Source organism: Lagopus muta, chromosome 7 (assembly GCF_023343835.1).
Source record: "Lagopus muta isolate bLagMut1 chromosome 7, bLagMut1 primary, whole genome shotgun sequence".
Taxonomy (NCBI): Eukaryota; Metazoa; Chordata; class Aves; order Galliformes; family Phasianidae; genus Lagopus; species Lagopus muta.
In genome coordinates this window covers 18939933-18959878 of record NC_064439.1, presented here as the reverse complement: position 1 = coordinate 18959878, position 19946 = coordinate 18939933, and the positions used below count along the sequence as shown (strand labels likewise).

General features: G+C 37.3%; 1 protein-coding gene across 1 annotated transcript in view; it reads left to right on the top strand.

Annotated features, from left to right (window-relative positions):
- Positions 1–19946, top strand: part of MALRD1 (MAM and LDL receptor class A domain containing 1) — a 203587-nt gene that overhangs the window by 24815 nt on the left and 158826 nt on the right. Inside the window, exons 10-13 of the mRNA XM_048950504.1 lie at positions 3061–3207; positions 7070–7179; positions 11761–11931; positions 13829–13949. Coding sequence (XP_048806461.1) covers positions 3061–3207; positions 7070–7179; positions 11761–11931; positions 13829–13949 — 549 coding nt within the window. The remainder of the gene's footprint in view (positions 1–3060; positions 3208–7069; positions 7180–11760; positions 11932–13828; positions 13950–19946) is intronic.

The following is a 19946-nucleotide window of genomic DNA, read 5'->3' as shown; positions in this document are numbered from 1 at the left end:
ATGCACAATCCTTTTCCAGAACTGTGCCTAGCATTCTGTTATCTGCTGTTGCCTCTGCAGTTTCAGTGGGTTTACCACGTGGCACTGATTATCAGTTCACTTCTAGTATGTTTTAATTTAAAGAAATTAAGTTTAACAGTTTCTCAATTTAACCTGAGATATTGAGATTATATGCTTCAGTTTGTGTGTAAGCACTTTCAGGTTAAAGCTCTCATCTTGTTTGATCAGTGCACGAAAGTATGCAAAACGTGAGGAAAAAGCGATTTTCTAAAATATGAGTGAATCATAGCAGATGTTTGATTCTTTGGTCTAATAACTGAGAAGAAAGAAGACAGAAAAACTTTAAAATAAAAAAGACTCTTTTTAAGGTTGTCTATTTTAATGGCTAATACTTGAATACTTCATATGTACACCCCTTTTCAGGAAAGAGAACTCTGAAGGTGAAACTTGTTTCTTCAGCAGTTTGATCAGCTTAGAAAAATTGTCATTCTGGCACTTTCTGCAGCCTTGAACAAAAGAGACCTAAAGCAAAATCTGTCCTATGTTTTTCTTTTGTTCCTTTCTTCCCATTGTGTACATTTTCCACGTCGTCTTGACGTTGTCCTCTGTGATATTTTGAGTGAACTTTATCTATTCACATTAAATTCCAATACAAATTTCTATCTGGTACAATAGGGTATATTTTAGCCTCTATTCTTTTAGGTATTCTAGCATTTATCCTTGAACATTTCCTCAGTAGTTTTCTTTGATGGAGTGCTCTCATGATGCAGAGCTGTCAGACCTCTATACTGAATAAAAACAAAGGCAAACAGCTGCTTCTTAGAAATGTGAAGGATTCTTAACTTTAAGGTTTTTCTTTGCTTCATTGCAGTAGGGAAGGAAAACCAATGTTTCTTCTTGCTCAAGTTAACTTGACATGAATGGATGTGAAAATGTAGTTTATTGTAAGAACTTAGATGTACTTATGTTTTATTGTATTTCATAATTTCTGTCTATTTATATAAATATGATTGAAAACTTGAAAAATCTGAACTTCTATAGGAAGAAATTTTGTTCAATTTTGTGCTATGTAACAGTCTTTAAAATCAATGAAATTAATGAAGTGAAAAAAATATTAAATGTTTTTAGTATTAAATAGAGATCACTTCTAGATCTCTTATATCATAGTGAAAAATGAATGAACAAATCCTAGTTAATAGAAACATGGAAAGTGAGAGTTCTTAGATCATTTGAAAGATTAAAAAGACCACTTTCATGCTGATGTCAGAATCCTCCCATGCTGATGCCCGTTTCTTTATTTGTCATCTAATCTAAGGAAGTTTTGCATTACTATGCCTAGTATCAAGCATTGGAAGCAGTATGGTTACTATTACATATTTTTAAATTTGTAACATACATACTTAGTAAACACTGCAAGTCGTGCTTGGCAAGATGTTCTGGGAGCACTTCCTATTTTCTCTTTGAAACAGTAGTCTTTTTGGAAATTGCCTACTCTTCAATGTTTGTATAGAAATCATAGAATTACAAGATTGAGAACAACCTTCAAGATCATCTTGTTCAACCGCCATCCCATTACCATTGCTACCACAAGCTAATAAACCATATCTCATAGCTCCTCATCCAGATGCCTCTTGAACACTGACGGGGATGGCAACTCCACCACCTCCCTGGGCAGGCCATTCCAATGTCTGACCACTTTCTGAGAGAAAAAGTTCTTTCTTATGCCTAACCTAAATCTCATGTGGTACAACTTAGGACCCAAGGAAATGGCCACATTTGTTGCCTGGGAGAAGAGGTCAAACTCCTCCTCATCACAGCCTCCCCTCAGGATGTTGTAGAGTGCGATAAGTTCTCCTCTGAGCCTCCTCAATCCCAGCTCCCTCAGCCGCTCCTCATAAGACTTGTGCTCCAGACCCCTCACCAGTTTTGTTGCCCTTCTCTGGACACAGTCTAGGGCCTCAATATGTTTGGTTTTTTTTTTTTTTGTAGTGAGGGGCCCAAAACTGAACACGGTAATCAAGGTGTGACCTCACCAGGGCTGAGTACGGGGGGATGATTACCTCCCTTCTCCTGCTGGGCATGTTATTTTTAATGCAGGCCAGGGTGCCATTGGCCCTCTTGGCCACTGCTGGCTCATGTTCAGCTGAGCATCAACCAACACCCCTGGTCCCTTTTCTTTTCACAGTCATCCAGCCGCTCATGCCCGCCTATAGCGCTGCATGGGGGTTACTGTGGCCAAAGTGCAGGCCTCGGCACTTGGTCTTGTTGAACCTCAGCCCAGTGATCCAGCTTATCTAGACCCCTGTGAAAGGCCTACCTACCCTCAGGCAGATCAACACTACTTCCCAACTTGGTGTCATTTGCAAACTTACTGAAGGTACACTAAATCCTTTCATCTAGGTCATCAATAAAGATATTAAACAAGATGGGCCCCAGTACCGACCCCTGGGAGGCACCACTTGTAATGGGTCATCAGCTGGACCACTCTGTTAACCACTACCTGTTGGGCATGGTGCTCTAGCCACTTCCTTATCCAAAGAAGGGTATACCTGTCCAGACCAAATAGATGCAAAATGTTTGTGAGAAGGGACATCCTCCATGTGTATCTGAAAGAAAATCACCTTCCTTTTAGTCTTAAAACTACCTGTCTGTAGTTTAACTCTATTTTTCATTTCTACTAAGTATGTTTGATTTTTTTTTTTCCCCACCATACACTGATAATTAAATTTCCAGTAAAATTCATCTCTGAAAAAAATACAATTACACATCTGTAACTGATGGCAGCCTATGTATAGATCTCACGCTTAATAAGATACAGTTTATTCATTTATAGGTGATTTCTTTTGCAATTCTGAGTTTAAGAATGGAGGGACCTGCCTGATTTATTGCCTGTATACTTTACAACTTTTTCTCCAGCCAAAAAAATCCACATTTCAGTGGAACATACCAGTGATTTCTTGATTAAAACTGCTTTTACATCCAAGTATAAAATACTGTAGAATTGTCATTAAAATGTTACATCCACTTCAACTTAATTATATCTTGTTCTATGTACAACAGCTAATTACACTGTATGTAATTTTGACTCTGACTTCTGTGGATGGAAAACACTGAACACGAGTGGTACTAAGTGGAACATAATGAAAGAAGGGGCTCCCTTTGACAGCAGACTCCCTGACAGAGATCAAGCAACTATATCTGGACATGGTGAGAGATTATGTACACATACATGAAACGCTCTCAATGATGCCTATCTGATGAAACTGAATTTGAAATGTATGCTACGTAGTACATATATAATATAGCTAACATTACAGAGAACCTGTTTTTCAAGGATGTTTTTTCTTAGATATTATATGGCTGCTGTGTCTTTATAACCTTGCTTTTGTTTGCTGGACAATTGAAGAAAAATGAGACTGGATGCAACATTGAATTTTTTGAGATCATACCTTTTGACCAGACATAGCTAACTTTGTTCACACATTTGATGATCACTTTTTGTTCCAACATTCACAAGGGCTTTTTCAAAAATATTTAGAGAAAAAACCACTGTAGTTTTTTTTTTTATAGAGTACAGGTAAATTGATTTTTCTCCACGATAAACCAATATCTCTTTCTCTACCCTTAGCTGCTATAAAATGCACTCAGTTGGAAAAAATTGATTCCAACAGAGAGTTAGTTTATGAATTTTATTCTGAAATTGAAGTGTTATTAACATACTGTTTAAACCTGCCTAATATGCTTGTTATTATCTAATAACACTTGCAAATATTCTGTGACTTTTCTTGTATTAAAATGTAACTATTGTGGTGCTTCCAATGGAGACTGGACTGCTATAGACTATATTCTTTTAAATTAATTTTTGCAATGGCGTATATTATACTACATTCAGACCTCCATGCTTCTCTCACTTGTTCACATTAGAGGAAAGTGAAACTTTAATTACTCTACCTTAAATATTCAATGGCAAAAGAACTTCAAATTTGTTTTCTGGGTAAATTCTAGTGGGCTGTGATTATGTGTATGCATGTTATCTAATAACTCCTATTGCATGTTCATATGCTACTGGTCCCTGAGTGGTGAAGTGCAACAAATGGTTGCTGTTTGCTTTTTGTGTAGCAGTTGGGTATTTTATTTTATTGTCACACTAGTAGAAGGTCAAAAGTCTTCATTAGTGTGTTCTCTGCAAATGTTGCTGTTTCTCAGCTTCCCATTGCTCACAGCTCCAGAAAAGCTGGAGCACCCGATGTAACTGCAGATTTCCCACGTGGGTTATTCTAGGCACTGGTGAGATGTAGTTGTAATGAAGGCGGCCTGGAGAAACTTCTCTGCAGTGTAACAAACATGTTAAATTAACCAGTATGGGCTATAGGTCTTAAGCTGCTTTGATATCTGAATTATTTCATAGTAGGTTTGTGTCTTTATAGAGTTACAGGCTGCAGGTTGAAGCCTCTACCTCAAGCAGACCTTGAGGTTACCACACAGTAACTCTCAAACCTAGTAATGATGCATTCCCCGTGTAAGTCAATGCAAAGGTTGTTCTGGTGTGGTTTTGTAACCGTCTATTACTGTACCTGTTTTAGCCACATCACAGCTCTGCAATAACGCTTTCAGAATTTGAGCAATTTTTTGTCAATGTTAAATCAGAACTTTCGTGTTTAAATAGTTATCTGTGATATCGCAGAGTGTTCATCTTTCTTCTTTCCTGGGGAGGGCAGCATCAAATTTTGATTAATGAAAATCTTAAGGAGACTACTGTAGAGCCTCAGCTGCAAATTAAAAGAGGATCCTTTGATGTGTCTTTGCATTGCAATGAGGGGAGTTTCCCTCATGCCGTGGAGTGCAGCATGCCTGCTTGTACACAGAGCTGGAATGGTTACCTCTTTGTGCCAGTCTAGCTAAAGATCTGTGACTATTCACATGGGGTTGGACCTAACCCTCTGCTTCATTATGTATCCATGGGAAATAAATGGCTATGGAGTGTGACTGAGGCAGCACAATAGCTGATTTTCCAAGATGTAAGGCAATATGTGTGTAATATCAATGTACAAACAAGACAGCCTTTAGTGTTGTTTTGCATAGACTTTCGTGAAAAAGTCTCAGTATTCAGTGAAGGCAGCACTGACGGCATTCAAAATATGCTGCTTTAGGGCCCCTTGAAGATGTTTATCCTTTCCTACCTTTGTTTGAAGCACATCTGCTGTAGTTCAAATCCAAAGGCAGTTTGTTTGCCAGGGTTCAGATTAGATCTTTAATTAAGCTTTCATCCCCACTAGCACAGACAACAATGTCAAGTCTGTAGACCCCATGAGAAAATATAGCTTATTCCATTGGCTCCCATGGCCTGCAACATTGTTAGCGTGCTTAAAACTGTTTGGGCTGTGAGGAGAGTGAGTACTGTATCCTAAAGGAAATCAATTTTTATTCTAAATTCAGTTTGTAACATTATTAAAACCAATTTAAATGTGTCCTTTAGGGTTAAGCTGTGGTCTACATGGTTCGGTCTCCAGGGTGCTGTTCTCCAGCAGTCCCTTTGCTCTCCCCACACTGTGATAAAGCCTGAGGGAATTGGTGTAAACAAGGTGATGACATTCACTTGGAGGACAGAGGTCTGAAGAATTTTGCCTGAAGAGGGCAGAGGATGATGCATTCAGTACGTCTGCACAGTAAAGTCAGGGGAACTGCAAGTGAACACCTCTTTGCAGAACTTTATTTCCTGAATTTCGAGATCTTGAAGATGCCATAACAAGATAGTCTTAGAGTTAAATCTAGCTGGCAGCCAGTCATGAGTGGTGTCCCCCGGGGCTTGGTACTGGGACCACTCCTATTTAACATCTTTACCAATGGTCTTAATGAGGGAATTGAATGCACCCTTGGTAAATTCATGGATGGCACCAAACTGGGAGGGAGTGTTGATCTGCTGGAGGGCAGTAAGGGCACTACAGAGGGACCTGGATAGACTGAATCAATGGGCCAAGGAAAACTGTATGAGTTTCAGTAAGGTCAAGTGTCAGGTCCTACATTTGGGTCAGAACAACCCCAGGCAACTCTACAGGCTTGGAGAGGAGTGGCTGGAAAGCTGCCTGATAGAAAGGGATCTTGGTGTACTGATGGACACTTGGCTGAATATGAGCCAGCAGTGTGCCCAGGTGGCCAAGAAGGCCAGTGTCATCTTGGCTTGTATCAGGAATGGAGCAGGACTGTACTTGGCACTGATGAGACCCCACCTCGAGTACTGTGTTTAGTTTTGGGCACCTCAATACAGAAAGGATATTGAGGTGCTGGAGCAGGTCCAAAGAAAGACAACAAGACTTGTGAAGGGCTTGGAGAATATGCCCTATGAGGAGTGGCTGAAGGAACTGGGGCTGTTTAGTCTGGGGAAGAGGAGGCTGAAGGGAGACCTTATTGCTCTCTACAAATACCTGAAAGGTGATTGCAGAGAGAGTTGGATTGGTCTCTACTCACTGGTGACAGGTGACAGGACAAGGGGAAATGGCCTCAAGTTGCTCCAGGGGAGGTGTAGGTTGTATACCAGGAAAAACTTCTTTACTGAAAGGGTTGTTAAGCACTGGAATATGCTCCCCAGGGAGGTGGTTCAGTCATTATCTCTGAATGTGTTTAAAAACCGTTTGGATGTGGTGTTCAGGGACGTGATTTAGTGGTGGATTGTTAGAGTTAGGGTACTATGGTTAACTTGATGTTGGACTTGGTGATCTTGAAGGTCTTTTCCAACCTGAGCAATTCTATGATTTTAGCAACGGCTGCAGAAACACCTTTTCGAATTCACCCTCTTTCCTAATCTTTGGACTTTATTGCTGAGGAAAGAGCCAGGAGCACAGGAACATTCAGCAGTTGTTTTTTCTTTGTTTGTGCAGATATTGGTTGTCACAGGCTGGTACAGCTCTCCTCTTTATTCATAGGGGTAGAGCTGAAGGTAATGCTGTTCCATTTATTTACATTTATGAGTAATTTTCATGTGCCTCACTGAGCACATAGTTACCTTTCTGAGGTAATTATTTGCCATTGGATCATGACGTATTTATTGTATTTCTTTGAATTTTGTTTACAGAAACATTCATCTATTTCAGTGGATCGTATCAGATGCACACAGAGATAGCTGTGTCTGATTTGGGGAGTCCCTTCCTTGTTAAGCTGTCCCCTGGTTATTCCTGCTGTCAGGTAAGTTTTGGACGTTAATCTGCTCCAACCTTTGTAAGCTATCAGTCACCTGATGTGTTGAAACGCTATTTTTCTTGCTTCTAGCATTGCTGCAGAAAAACTAGCTCCATTTGAATTACTGCAGAATGAGAAACAGACTAATATTTTAGGAGCAGCGAGGGTACTTTTTTTTTTTAACCTGCTTTGCTGCATTTGTATCTGGTTATTATTCTTTCTAGAGCTTCTATGAGTTGGCTCAGATTTAAGGATATTCTTTAGAGGCTTTTTATGCTGTGAAAAACATAGCTGAACAATATTACAAGGGCCGTATCACCGCATAGTCAAATCAAGCCACCCTTTTGAGCCAAAGCTGGCAAAGAATCCTCATGCTGTTATCTGTTAGCTCTGTTAGCTGGACATTCCCATTTTCAGCTTTCCTTTACGGATCTGTGGTTTGAATTTTCTACATGGATTAAATGTGATAGTATAATTGGAGAGAATTGGCTATCATGCTTCAGACATGTACTAAGTTTTATTAATTGAAGAGAGTGCTTATTAAACTGAACTGTGCAGTCATTAACCATTTAACTTGTAGTTCGGTTTTGTTGTTGTTTATCAAATATCTTATAGCTCTTTAGAGAAATGCAAAAGTGAGAATGGCACTTGACCCGAAAAAATAGAAAGATAACTGGAAAAATGGGGATCAGGAGTGCTATTAAGAAAGGAAGAAAAGAGAGCAAGTCTGAGAGTTAAACATGAGAACAGCATTTTCTGATTAGAATGTTGCCATTTTCAAGAAAATTATTTTATAGTTGAAATTCAGGAAATAGCGCAGAAAAATAGCAGAAATTTATTCTCAGCAGCATGAGGGCCTCATAGGCTGAGGGATCTGAAACAAGTGCTTGTTTAAATAAATCTGTTGTATTTGATGCTGTAGCTGACAGCCTACGCACATCGGTGAGTTACCAGATCTCAGCTAAATAGTTGCATCTTGCAGCTGAGTGGAAGCATTGTAAACAGCTTAAGAATACTTTTCTATCATTTTACACAATCTGCCCCTCCCTGATCTTCATGTGTCATCATATTGTTGTAAAGAATCACAAATAAAATAGATGCAGAATGAAATCGAGCACAATGCTGCTGCAAGGAATACCAAAAGCCACTCATAATCCCATCAGAGGCCTATCCCACTAGACTTGGAGTACCAACAATCTTTGTGCATACAGTGCATTCATCCAGGCAGTTTCAAATCTCTTTTGTAGAGTTTGATAGCAGGTAGATATGTACTTTTCAAGTTCAGATAAATTCATCTTAGAATCTTTTAAGGTTACCTGGGCAGAACTAATTTGTAAGTCAATGAGTAGTCCCAATTAAGACCTCTTGCAGTGTTTGGTATGTATTCCAAATAAACATAAATTCAGTAGAGATGCACGTGCACTTCTTCAGTGTAGTCAGAAATTAAGGGTATTTTTGAGCATGCACATATTGTGTATACTTAAAGACCCAAGATTCAGAAAAAAAAAAAAAAAAAAAAAAAAAAAAAAAAAAAAAACAGTGAAAGTTCTCATCCTGCTATATATGTCTGAAAAAAGAGTGTTTCTGAAAACTGGAAGCTTGGCTTTCTGCCACATTTTCCCTGTAGGCTTTTATTTCTGGGAAACAGCAAGGAATAGCAGTTGCTCATTAGGATGTGTATTGATGTGTTATGTTCTCTGTATTTAGATGTGAGATGTTGTCCTATGTTGGATGTCCCACTGAGAGGATAAAGGGATCTACATAAAGAGATCTATGTTTATTAATAGCTTTACAAGTTCTTTGGCTCCAGTGGTTAAATTAAAAAAATAAAAATTAAAAAAAAATGAAGTTGAGGGATAACAGTTTTGCATTATGCCTCACTGGCTAATTGAAGCTTAGAAGTAAATTCTTTGTGCAGCTTCTTGTAGCAGTCATTCAGTAGCTGTCAGCTAAGAAATATCTTCATTTAGCTTAAGGTTTTAGAATTGTAAAAGCAAATTTCAATCCCAGCTCTCTGCTTAAGTACCTTTAATCGACAGAAAAGTAAGTCTAAAATGGAGTATGTAGATGTAGCAAGCAAGGGTAGTTTTTATTATTAATAATTTTATTTCTTATGTAAGGAAAAGTCAGGAGATTTTTTTGAAATATATTTGATAAACATACTCTTTGTATTTAGAAAGGGGGGTAGAAAGGTGTTTGCTCAAGTATTTGTTTATTCTCTCAATAACATAATCAATGATAAGAAGTTTGCATTCACAGTAAATTCAGCAAAAGTTACATGCACACACAGCACTCTGTTTTGCCAGTTATTTGTCCAAAAGGTTCTTGAAAATCATTATATTGTGTCAACTGTCCTGCTCAAATAAAAGACCTTTATTTTTGTGTGTGTGTGTGTGTGTGATTGAAAGCTAACACATTCATCTGTGCTTGTTCTGGGGTGGAAGACAGTTACATTTGGCCATTAGCCTAACATGGTCTGAATTTCTTAACTCATTAATTTTTGATAACAAACTGGAGGGAGGAAGAAGAAAAAGGAAATTTATTCTCAGTAATGTGAGAATCCAAGGTGTTCTGTGTAAGATCATACGAAAATGGGCAGAGAACTGTGCAGCAGCTCATTTTTTACCTTCACAACATTTCAAGCATTATCAAGGCTTTTGCAGGAAAATAAAGTCTGCAAATGTAAAAAAAAAAAAAAAAGATTTTGTGTTTCACAATGTGAAGAAACTGGAAGAGCTCACACTGAAAAACTAGTTTTTAAAAATCTTATCTTTTCATTGCAGTTCTCTGCTTAATTTTTGTCTGGTTAGAATTAAATAATTAAATCTGCTTTATTCCATATTTCAGGGCAAGCATAGTGTGATGAGCTTCTCTTTGTCCTATGATCTTGCCTGTTGGACAAGCAGCATTTTTTTCAAGCCTGATTGCTGCAGAAATTGGTTTTTATTTTTCCTATGTAGCAGTCAATCCACTTGTTTCAAGCTATCGACATGTTATTGCTCAGTAGATGATTGACTTCAAATAATTGTCATTGATGTTGACTGTGGAAATAAGGCTCCCTACATATAAGAATCTTGACTAAGTCTTCAGAGATTAAGATAATCATTAAGCTATTCCATTTTTGACATTTTCCGAGCAAAATAATCTTCAAATACCTTCTAAGTCCTTACTAAACTGAAGAGAAATTAATGGAGATCATACCAATTGGTGTATATCCCTTGATAGATGCAAGTTAAAAAAATTTTTTTTATAATAAGTTTTCCTTTATATTGTGGTTTTACTTTTGGACATACTACTGCTCCTCAGCATGCCATTCCTAACTTTCTTCTGTGTCACAGTAATGTATATTCCTGCTTGTTGTTTTGGGCTACTGTGCATGTACATGTTTTGCTCCAAAAGCAATGCCTCCTATTTATTTCTGTGGAACTTGAAAGAGCTACAAAGAGCAAAATAACAGTATTTGATATGGAAAATTATCTTCTCAGTTACCAAACACTATTTTTCAGTATGGCTGCCACTATTATTTGTGCATTTTTTCCATGATGAAAAGGAGTCTGTACGCATTGTTCATAAAAAATTTTGCCCAGTAGAATGAACCCACTGTTTCACGGCTGCTATGACAGCTTAATTGCTGGGTAAATGTTGCTAATACAGTAAAGTTTTCATCAGTCCAAACAGATGGAAGTCAGAAGGTGCAAAATCTTTACTAGATTGTGGGTATGGTAGGACAGTCCAACTAAGACTGGCAATGTACTTCATGGTCTTCAACCTGGTATGGGCCCTGTTCACTTGTTGCAAGAGCAATTTTGTCTTCTCTGGTGTGACTCTGGAAATCTGAGCTTTCAGCTTAGTCAGCATCAAATGTAGTGATTAGAGTTGATGGTTTGTCCAGGTGACGCCATGTCTCATTATTGATAATGGCGTGATTCAGGAGACTGTCACCTTCAGCTTTGTATTGGCTCAGTAGATCCTGACAAATGATGTTCATTCTGTTCCAGTGTGAGCATTCACTGGCACAGACTGCAGAATTCCAAGGTTGTCGCCACTGTTTCCAACACACTGAAACTGATATTCATCTCTGTACAGTTTCCTGGTCATAATCGTCTGATTCATGCAGATGAGCTGATTGAGATGCTCACATTGTGAAAACTGTGCATGAACATCTGGAATGTGGCTTGTCTTTCATGTGACTGTTGTCAAAATGCACCACCCACACCCTCAGTGTGCTCTATCCACTTTTTAGTCTTCATAGATGTTCATCAGCAATCTACTAATGTCAGTGAGTACCATTTTCTCTGGATGCAGGAATTCAGTTCCACACCTTTGTTTCAAATATTCTTCCATGTCAGATGCCATTCTGTCAGACTTTCTCTGCTGCCATCTGTTACATGGCAACAAAATGTAATGGAATATTGGTGGAAGGTTCAAACTGCCATATCACCAACATCCGTCTCTGACATTGTGAGCCAACAGAGTAAAGTGGGAGGCATTCATTTTGGAGCCATGCTCTTATATGAGTTGGTGTTGAATTTATTGTAAATTGATGATACCATTTTTAAAGTGTTTCATTACAAACTCTTTCAACAGGTAAGATTTTGGTATTGGCTATCTCAGGACTCCCAGCTTTCAGTTTTTAGGAGGACTGCCTTGAATGGAAGTTTGGAGAAAATGTGCGATATTTTAGGATTGCCTGAGATGGAGTGGACAAAAGCAAGTATACCAGTAGTAGACAGTGCAGCTGGGAACTTATCTTCTCAGGTAAGTCGAAGTTATGTCAAATGTTAGCTCCAATTTGGCCTTTAGAATTAAATTACTTTCATAATAGAAGGTAAAAAGAGAATTTCTATCCTTTAAAAAGGAGTTCAGCTCTATCAATAGGTGTAGGTATTCAAGAGCAGCATCATTGTTTCCTTACCTCAGATTTCAGTATATGACTAGTGAAGTGTTTTTTAAAAAAAGAACTTTAAAAAATTCTAATCAATGAGGGCTTAATTATGTTGGCTGAAGACAGAAGTGCAGAACCTTGAGCTTAAATGAACTCTACTTTCATTTGTAGCCTCCTGAATATTTTCTTGTATTTCTAAATGCATTCTTATAATCCTTACATTCACAGTAACATACGTAAGACTAATATTTTCTTTTTTATATATTACACTCATCTTAATTTACAAGCAGAAAACTAGAAATGAGGAGGATCATTATTGAAATTATTAGCTTAAAGAAAATCAGAAACGTTGATTTTGTTGTAGTTAAGTTATACTTCACATATCTTATGTTCATCTGTCTCGCTCCAATTTATAGGAGAGAGATGAGGTTCTTTTAATATTTGTATACCCAGTGTGAGATTAAGAAACAACAGTTCAAATGTCGGTCCAACCAGTTTATTAAAAATCCTAATCAGGGAGATAGGGAAGGGAAGGAGGGCGATAGAAAAGATAGGAAAGAAGCAAGAATCGTGTAAAGCGGGGATAGTCACCACCAGGATGCAGCAGCGGTCTGGTTGCACGACATTTGAAGGTCCGAGCCAAAAGCAGCAGGTGGGGAGAGCAGCAGCATGGCCTTGGGCAGCAAGAAGGTAGCAGAAAGAAGTCGCAGAGCCAATCCGGGAGGAAGCAGCAGGACTCAGGTAGCAGGCCCAGGAGAGTCCATCAGCATGCAGGAATTCCGTAGTGAGGAATCTGATGGCAGACACCTTTGTTATTTGGCAATTGTGGTAGAGTGCAAAGCAAGTTCAGGAAGGAGAGAGGCAGTCATAAGGTTTCTCATGTCAAAAACTTCTTCATGAGGAATCTGTTGCCAGAAAGCATGCACCTCATGATTGTAGGTCCCCTTTTTAACCTTCTTCTTCTGCCAGTGCGGCATTCCTGGGCGCTTGGGTAAGAGTCATGTGCAGCCCCTCCTGAGATGGCCATCTTCCTTGAGATAAGCCCACACAAAAGACCGCTTCATGGCCATTAAGCTGCAGCTTATCTCTCTCTCTCTTGTTGCCCCTGGCCTTGTCTGTCTGTGTCCCTCAGACAAAGGATTTCACAACCCATGCCTAGGACTTGCTTGGGCTTGCTCATCTGTGTCCCCAACAAGCTTTAAGACAATGATGTAAAGGAATAATATCTTACATCATCACACATTATAGAGTTAGTTATTCACTAAAGCAGGCTTGGTGTAGAACTTAGACTGAGTTATAAATTGCCATGTTTGTTTGTCCTGAATGCTCATTTTAAAAGTTCACATAATCATAGAATCACCAAGGTTGGAAAAGACCTAAAAGATCATCCAGTCCAACCGTTCACCTATTACCAGTAGCTCCCACTAAACCGTGTCCCTCAATGCAACATCCAGCCTTTTTTTTAAAAGTTGTATAGTTTTTAACAGTTTCAGCAGGAAGACAGCTCATTCAAGCAGCAATGGCTGTTATCACTTGAGATTGAGGAAAGGTTGCCTGGGTTACAAAACTTTCTGTAAGTAAATGCGGTTGTGGCTTTGACAGATGAGGAATAACTTTCTGACTGATCAAATCCCAGTCTAGTTGTTGCAGGCTGGTAATCCAAGTTGGCTGTAGGTGGTATTTATGTGCTGCAGAGTAAACAGTAAAGAAATATATATGTGCCTTTTTATCATGTTGCTGCTAATGAACTTGCTTCCTTTATCTTTACAGATCATTTTCCAAGCTACCATTCGAGCAGCAAATGCTACTGTTGCTATAGATAACATCAGTATAACAAAGGAATGTGAAGTTGTGAACATATCACTATCAGCTATCAAGCCAGAAAACAAAGGCAAGTTTTGCAGTTCTCAATGTGTTTTTTTCTGATGCTTACTATAAGTAATTGGGATCCCACTGACATCTTCAAGACATCTGTAACAAAGTAGGACATAATCTGAGGAAAAAGTCCAGCTGCATTAATGAACTGTATATAATAAAACCTTTCACATGATGTTACATAGTATGTGCTTTAAGTAGTTTGGAGTAGCTCTGTGAAGTAAGCTATAAAGCAAATGTCCAGATACCACTTACTGTGTAGAACCTGCCCACATTTATGCTTTGATGCATGGACAGAAGCAAAGCATCTTACACATCTTTCACTGATGAGCACTATCTTTAAGGCAACAGGGCGCTCCCATCATCACTGTCAAATATATAACTCAAAGCAAGCTCCACCAAACTTGTCTGTGTGCCCACACTCTCTAATCTTGAGACGCGAACAGATGGAAACATAGCTATGACCTTCTGTCAGACTGTTGCTTTTTCAGATCTCTACTATTAATGCTATGTTCTAAAATGACATGAACCTAAATGTAGTCAGTGGTAATGCTGCTAAGTTATACCCAACAGAAAGATGAATATCATCTTTGTTGAAAATTTTAATGGCAAGTTGGAAAATTTCAGTGTTGAATTTTTTAAGATTTCATTGATATCTATATCTATGTATCTCTCTATATTTATACAGTCTGATAGTCTAGTTAAAAGTAACTATATAATTGATGAAAGATTATTTTATTTTTATTTTCCTACACCTACCCACTCTATGCATCAATCACAAAGGCATAGCAGCAATATGATTATCTAAACACAGTGACCTAAAGATGAAAAGCTTCATGCCATTCTTCCCATTCTCTTTCAGAAACCTGCTAAAATATAGTCAGTAGTCTTTTGCTATTTTTTAACCTTCCAATTCCCCATTCATTGAAATTTGGATTGTTTTCTGATACATATTTTGAAAGCTCATTATTAGTGATGTAACGCAAACATTTTCTTTTCCTGGAATTTTCACTGTGAACCAATTTCTGCAAAGTATGAGGGATGCTCTTAATGTAATGCCTCCTGTCTTATGTTGCCTCATGATAACAGAGGTGGATGTTGGTGGTATGGCAGTAGATGTGGAATCACCTCACCAGTATCCTGTCATGTTTTGTTGCTGTGTGACAGGTAACAGCAGAGACACATCTGAAAAATTGTTGTCTGATGTGGAAGAGAGTATGAAGCACAGGTGTGGAACTGAATTTCTCCTTGCAGAAAAAAAATGGCACCTGTTGGCATGCACTGATACCTACTGAATATTTGTAGAAACCAAATAGAAAATGTTACTACAAGGAAATGTTCTGCATGAACATGCAAATTTTAATAAGCACAGCATGCAAGCTCTTGTTCATGGCTGGTAGAAATGTATAGCTTATGGGGGTGAGTGTTGAAATATTTTGGAGCTGAGAATTTGCTCTATCAAATAGTGTTATTGTGGTCTTTGTATTTGTTGTAGTTTCCATGGGAATAAATAGGAGGCATTACTTTTGGAACAACCTACATATCTGTGGGGACTAGTCCAGGTGAGAAATCTGCCCTTACTCCCATGTGAGTGAATTAATTCTGGCATATGGCATTCCCACCTGAGGACTAGCTAGTCACTGTCACCAGTGGTGGTAAGGAAACTGCTGCTTTTTCCAATCCACTCAGATTCCCTTTAATTACTTATTTATCTGTTATCAGGCAAGCACTGGTTCTAGAGCTTAATCTCACTTTATGGAAAAAAAGTTCCTAAAACATCTCATGCTTCTTCAGAGGTGCTTTTCAGTTATCAAATTTCTGTTTGTCTGGAACTTCATTTGCATGTGCTTCATCTATGTGTTTCAATCAGTAACAATTTTCTTGTTTGTACTTACGAAAACTCTCAGACATATAATGAGAATTTATTTTTCTTAAAATCATGAGACTAGATGATTGCGTATTAACTCATTGTATAGTCTATTTTAACTATGGTCAAATGAAATTCTTTGTTGCTCCTCACTTTGATCTAATCTCTGAGATGTTTTAAATTTGGCTGTGTTCCATCTTTAGAATCAGAGTGTGGTAAGAATTTTATGACACATATAGGAAAAGTACCATTGGTACAAACCTTATAATATGTTGAAATTATTCTGTTTTTATGTAGCTCGTGGTCAAAAAATTAGTTTATCTTATCTCGTTCTGTTGCAATTATGTGACTCTAATATATATTATTTTTATTATTACAGTAAAATTTAGACACTTATTCCAGATTCCTAGTTTCACTGTACAAAAATACATGTCCCAGACTAAAAAAGTCCTACAGATTTATTCTACCTAGTAGAGAGAAGTAAAAACATCGTAAAATATAAGCTATGAAATGTTCTCTTCTTCAAGTGCTGCTACTCCTGACTATTAGTTCACAACTTTACTTCTACAGTTGAAGAATTTACTGTGGCTATAAAGCTATTACACATGACTTCCACGCATAAAGGCAGAAGAGAAAAGTGGCTGTCTTTTTCAAATTGCAGATTTACAGCAGTGACCTAACATACCTGTCACGTTGTCTGCTCACGTTCTGGAAGATGAATGTTTGATATAATTTCTAAGGTCTGCAGCCTATGCTTTTGGTGGAGTTCAAATTTTCACTTTTGCAACCTAAGAATTACATGGTGTAGGAAATATAAAATTTGAAAGCAATCTGATAACATAAAGAAATTTTTGGTATTGGCTCTGATCTTTTGCAAATCGTTCTATATATTTTTTTCTCTCTTTCTCTTTTAATTTACTCATTTTTCTTGTTCACTTATGTGGATTATTGGATTTTGAACTATATCTAAACATCTTATTGTAGCTAAATATGTAAGTGTATACAAAGTGTATGTGAAATTTGGAGATATATATACATTGGGAGATATATATATAAATATTGTTTTATATTTATGCATTCATACATGAAATTTAATCACATTAAATCACATTTAATCATCATTATCTCTACAATGTACTATCCGGCTGAGCATAAGCATACTCAGATCAGCCTTAAAGGAGGTAGTTCATAAGCTGCTCATAACCTCACTCTATGTATGAAGTGTTTAGTTTCACCGAGAAGGCAAATGAAGAGAATGATGCATGTATCGTTTATTAATAACTGTGTTTGTGGTGTAAACACTATTGTGTTTCTAAGAACCACCTTTGTAAAATAAAAATTTCCTTAAGTATTATAAGAATTTTTCATTATATGGATAGATTCTAATCTTGCCAAAGCATAAAACTTCTCTGGTTATAAAGCAAACCCTTCCACTGACAAAACACCTTCCAAACACCTGTCTCCTATGCTTTGTTTCAGCCTACTCCTTTGTTTCAGACAGATGAGTAACTTTTAAAGGTGAGGCTGGGATTAACAACAAGCTCAGAAGGATGGGCTGAAGTTAAAGAATTGAAAAGGATGCCAGCTTGTAAACAGAAGGGACCTGAGACTGGAATTGCATTGACAGCTCCACTGCTTGAACTTGCCCATATGGGAGCAGACTACACTAATATTTTAGGATGGAGGAGAGATTTAGACCTGACTTGCTAAATTTCCAACAAAAGCATCAGTTAATTATTTGGGAGGCTCTTTTATTATTTTGTGACTTTGCTATATTTCCTATATCAGTACACTAGTCATTCACATTCAGGATTTGCAAATCACAATATCATAAGAACAGAGAGTTTTCCAGTAAAAGTTGGATCTAATAAACCAGCATGTTTGGACACTATTTTTCTTAAAAATGTTGTTGTGAAGCTGCCTTTAGTTAGATGATTGGATGGTTGCCTCACTGCACAGATAGGACTTGCTATCAAAAAACAGAGTTGTACAGTGAATACGATTTTTTTCATGTCATTAATTAGAATTAATTAGAAAATGATATTGTATCAAATGTATGTGACAGCACAGTTATTTTCATGGGCAATATTTGGGATTGATTAGCATGAATGTGCACCCAGAGAATACTGAATTACCTGTGTAAAAATCTGAATTTTTTTGAGACCTACAGTTAAGCTAAAGGCTGTTAGGAGATGTGCACTGAGTTTACTTTGTTAAAAATACAGGTCCGTGGTGAAATCACTTAGGCTGTTTTTACAGCATTTTCTTCCCCCTCAGTATATTTTGTCCATTGTATATGCCCTACTTTTCCTTATTACATAGGAGATATATACATATTATCTATAAGCCATATTACTAAAAAAGTTCATGTGACTGTAATCACAAGTAAGTCTGTTAGAATTTCACATTTATGAATTGTCTTTCCTCGCAGAAATTAATAGCAGAAGGAAATGTTCTCAAGAGTTTTGTTTCTTGTAGCCATGCAAGAGAATGCTGTACCTATCTGCCCTACGTGATTGTTCAACTACAATTCTATATATATTAGTATCATAATGCAAATCAACTTAACATCCAGTTTTGAACTTTTATGTAATAATTTCAAATTATTTTTAGAGCTTTAGAGGATAATATTTGGGGATGGAAAGCAAAGGAGGTGGGCACTCCCACAGAAATTTTGAAAAGAACTTGTCAACATTCAAATACACTTGAGATTTTTTTGTCTGTTTTTTCAAATAGTCTTCTTTACTATTGATGACCTTTTGCATTTTTAAATTTTATTTTTTCAGTGTGTTTACACTGAAAGTGTTTAAAAATAATGTAATAGGATCTGTATATCTGTAAGGTGTTTTGGATCCTAGATATTAAGATGTCAGTAAAGTGACAGCTAACTATAAGTCTTTAAATCTATCTTGAAATGGGTGATTAAAAAAGGATATGAATGTCTTGGCATATGAGGGTCTTTTTAAACACCTCTTAAATTTAAGTGAAAGTTGTAAGCCAGTAATGATGGATTATAACTTCTCACCTGGATTTTTCATGCCAGGCTTTCCTCAGAATGCTGCATTATGTGTAAATACACATTTGCTGCCAGACTGAGAAAGATCTGAGGGGAGTGGTTGTTGAGATTTGGGAACCGTCAGTCTTGCAGAAATCCTTACATAATAATCATTCAATTTTAACAACTGTTTTCAGTATGAGTGTTTCTTAAATTCTTGTTAGGCATTCATTCAGCTTATACAGAGAAGGGGATGATTTGGGGATGTTTTTGAGTGTTTTTGAGTTTCTCAAAACAAAAATATTTAAAATATGTAAAATCAATTTGTAACAATCCAGAATCAGCAAGGAATCTCAAGTTGTGATAAGAAGTCAGCTCAGAGAAGACTAAATCCACTGACACTGTAAAGGCAATTTCCTCCAAACGTCAATACTAGCAATAATTTCCTCATATACAAGGAGCAAAAAGCCCAGCAGAGTCTGTAGCACTCAACAAAGAACAGAAGAAAGGCAGAAAGTAACATATTAGAAGAGAATGTAGATTAATTAGTGTCTGTTCACTATGAGGGGAACTGCAGAGGAACCCAACCTGACTGACTTTCACCTCTGAGATGATCAAGTACTTGTCAAAGTGATAATGAGAAAGTAAGATTGAAGCATTACAAAACACTTAGAAGCAAATGAATTTCACCCAGGCTCTACCAGCTTGCTCTATACTTTTATCTTCCCCAGATTTTAAAAACACTTGGTTTAAAAACTTGTTGAAGGTTTGAGAGTTATTTTATCTCAAAGTGCTCATTCATGCTTAAGATAAGGGCATACTTTGTCTTGTTACAAGTTACAGTTATAGGAAGTCTGGGCTTAGAAACTTAACTGTTACATCTTTCATTTTTGAATGTTGCCTGTATACAAAGTTTTTCATGTTCTTTGTAGCTCTCCTGGGTATTTGAGATTGTTTCTCGTTCTTCTTTTCAAGCAAAGAAAAGATAGATCATAAATAGCTCACTTTATCTTCCCATTATTTTGTTCCACCAGTAGATTATCAGTCATTTTCATTTGCCTAGGTCCTTGTACATCTGTTAATAATTGTTATTCTAGCAAAGCAATATTCCTAAAGAAAAAAGAATCATACTTCATGCTTGATTGACATAC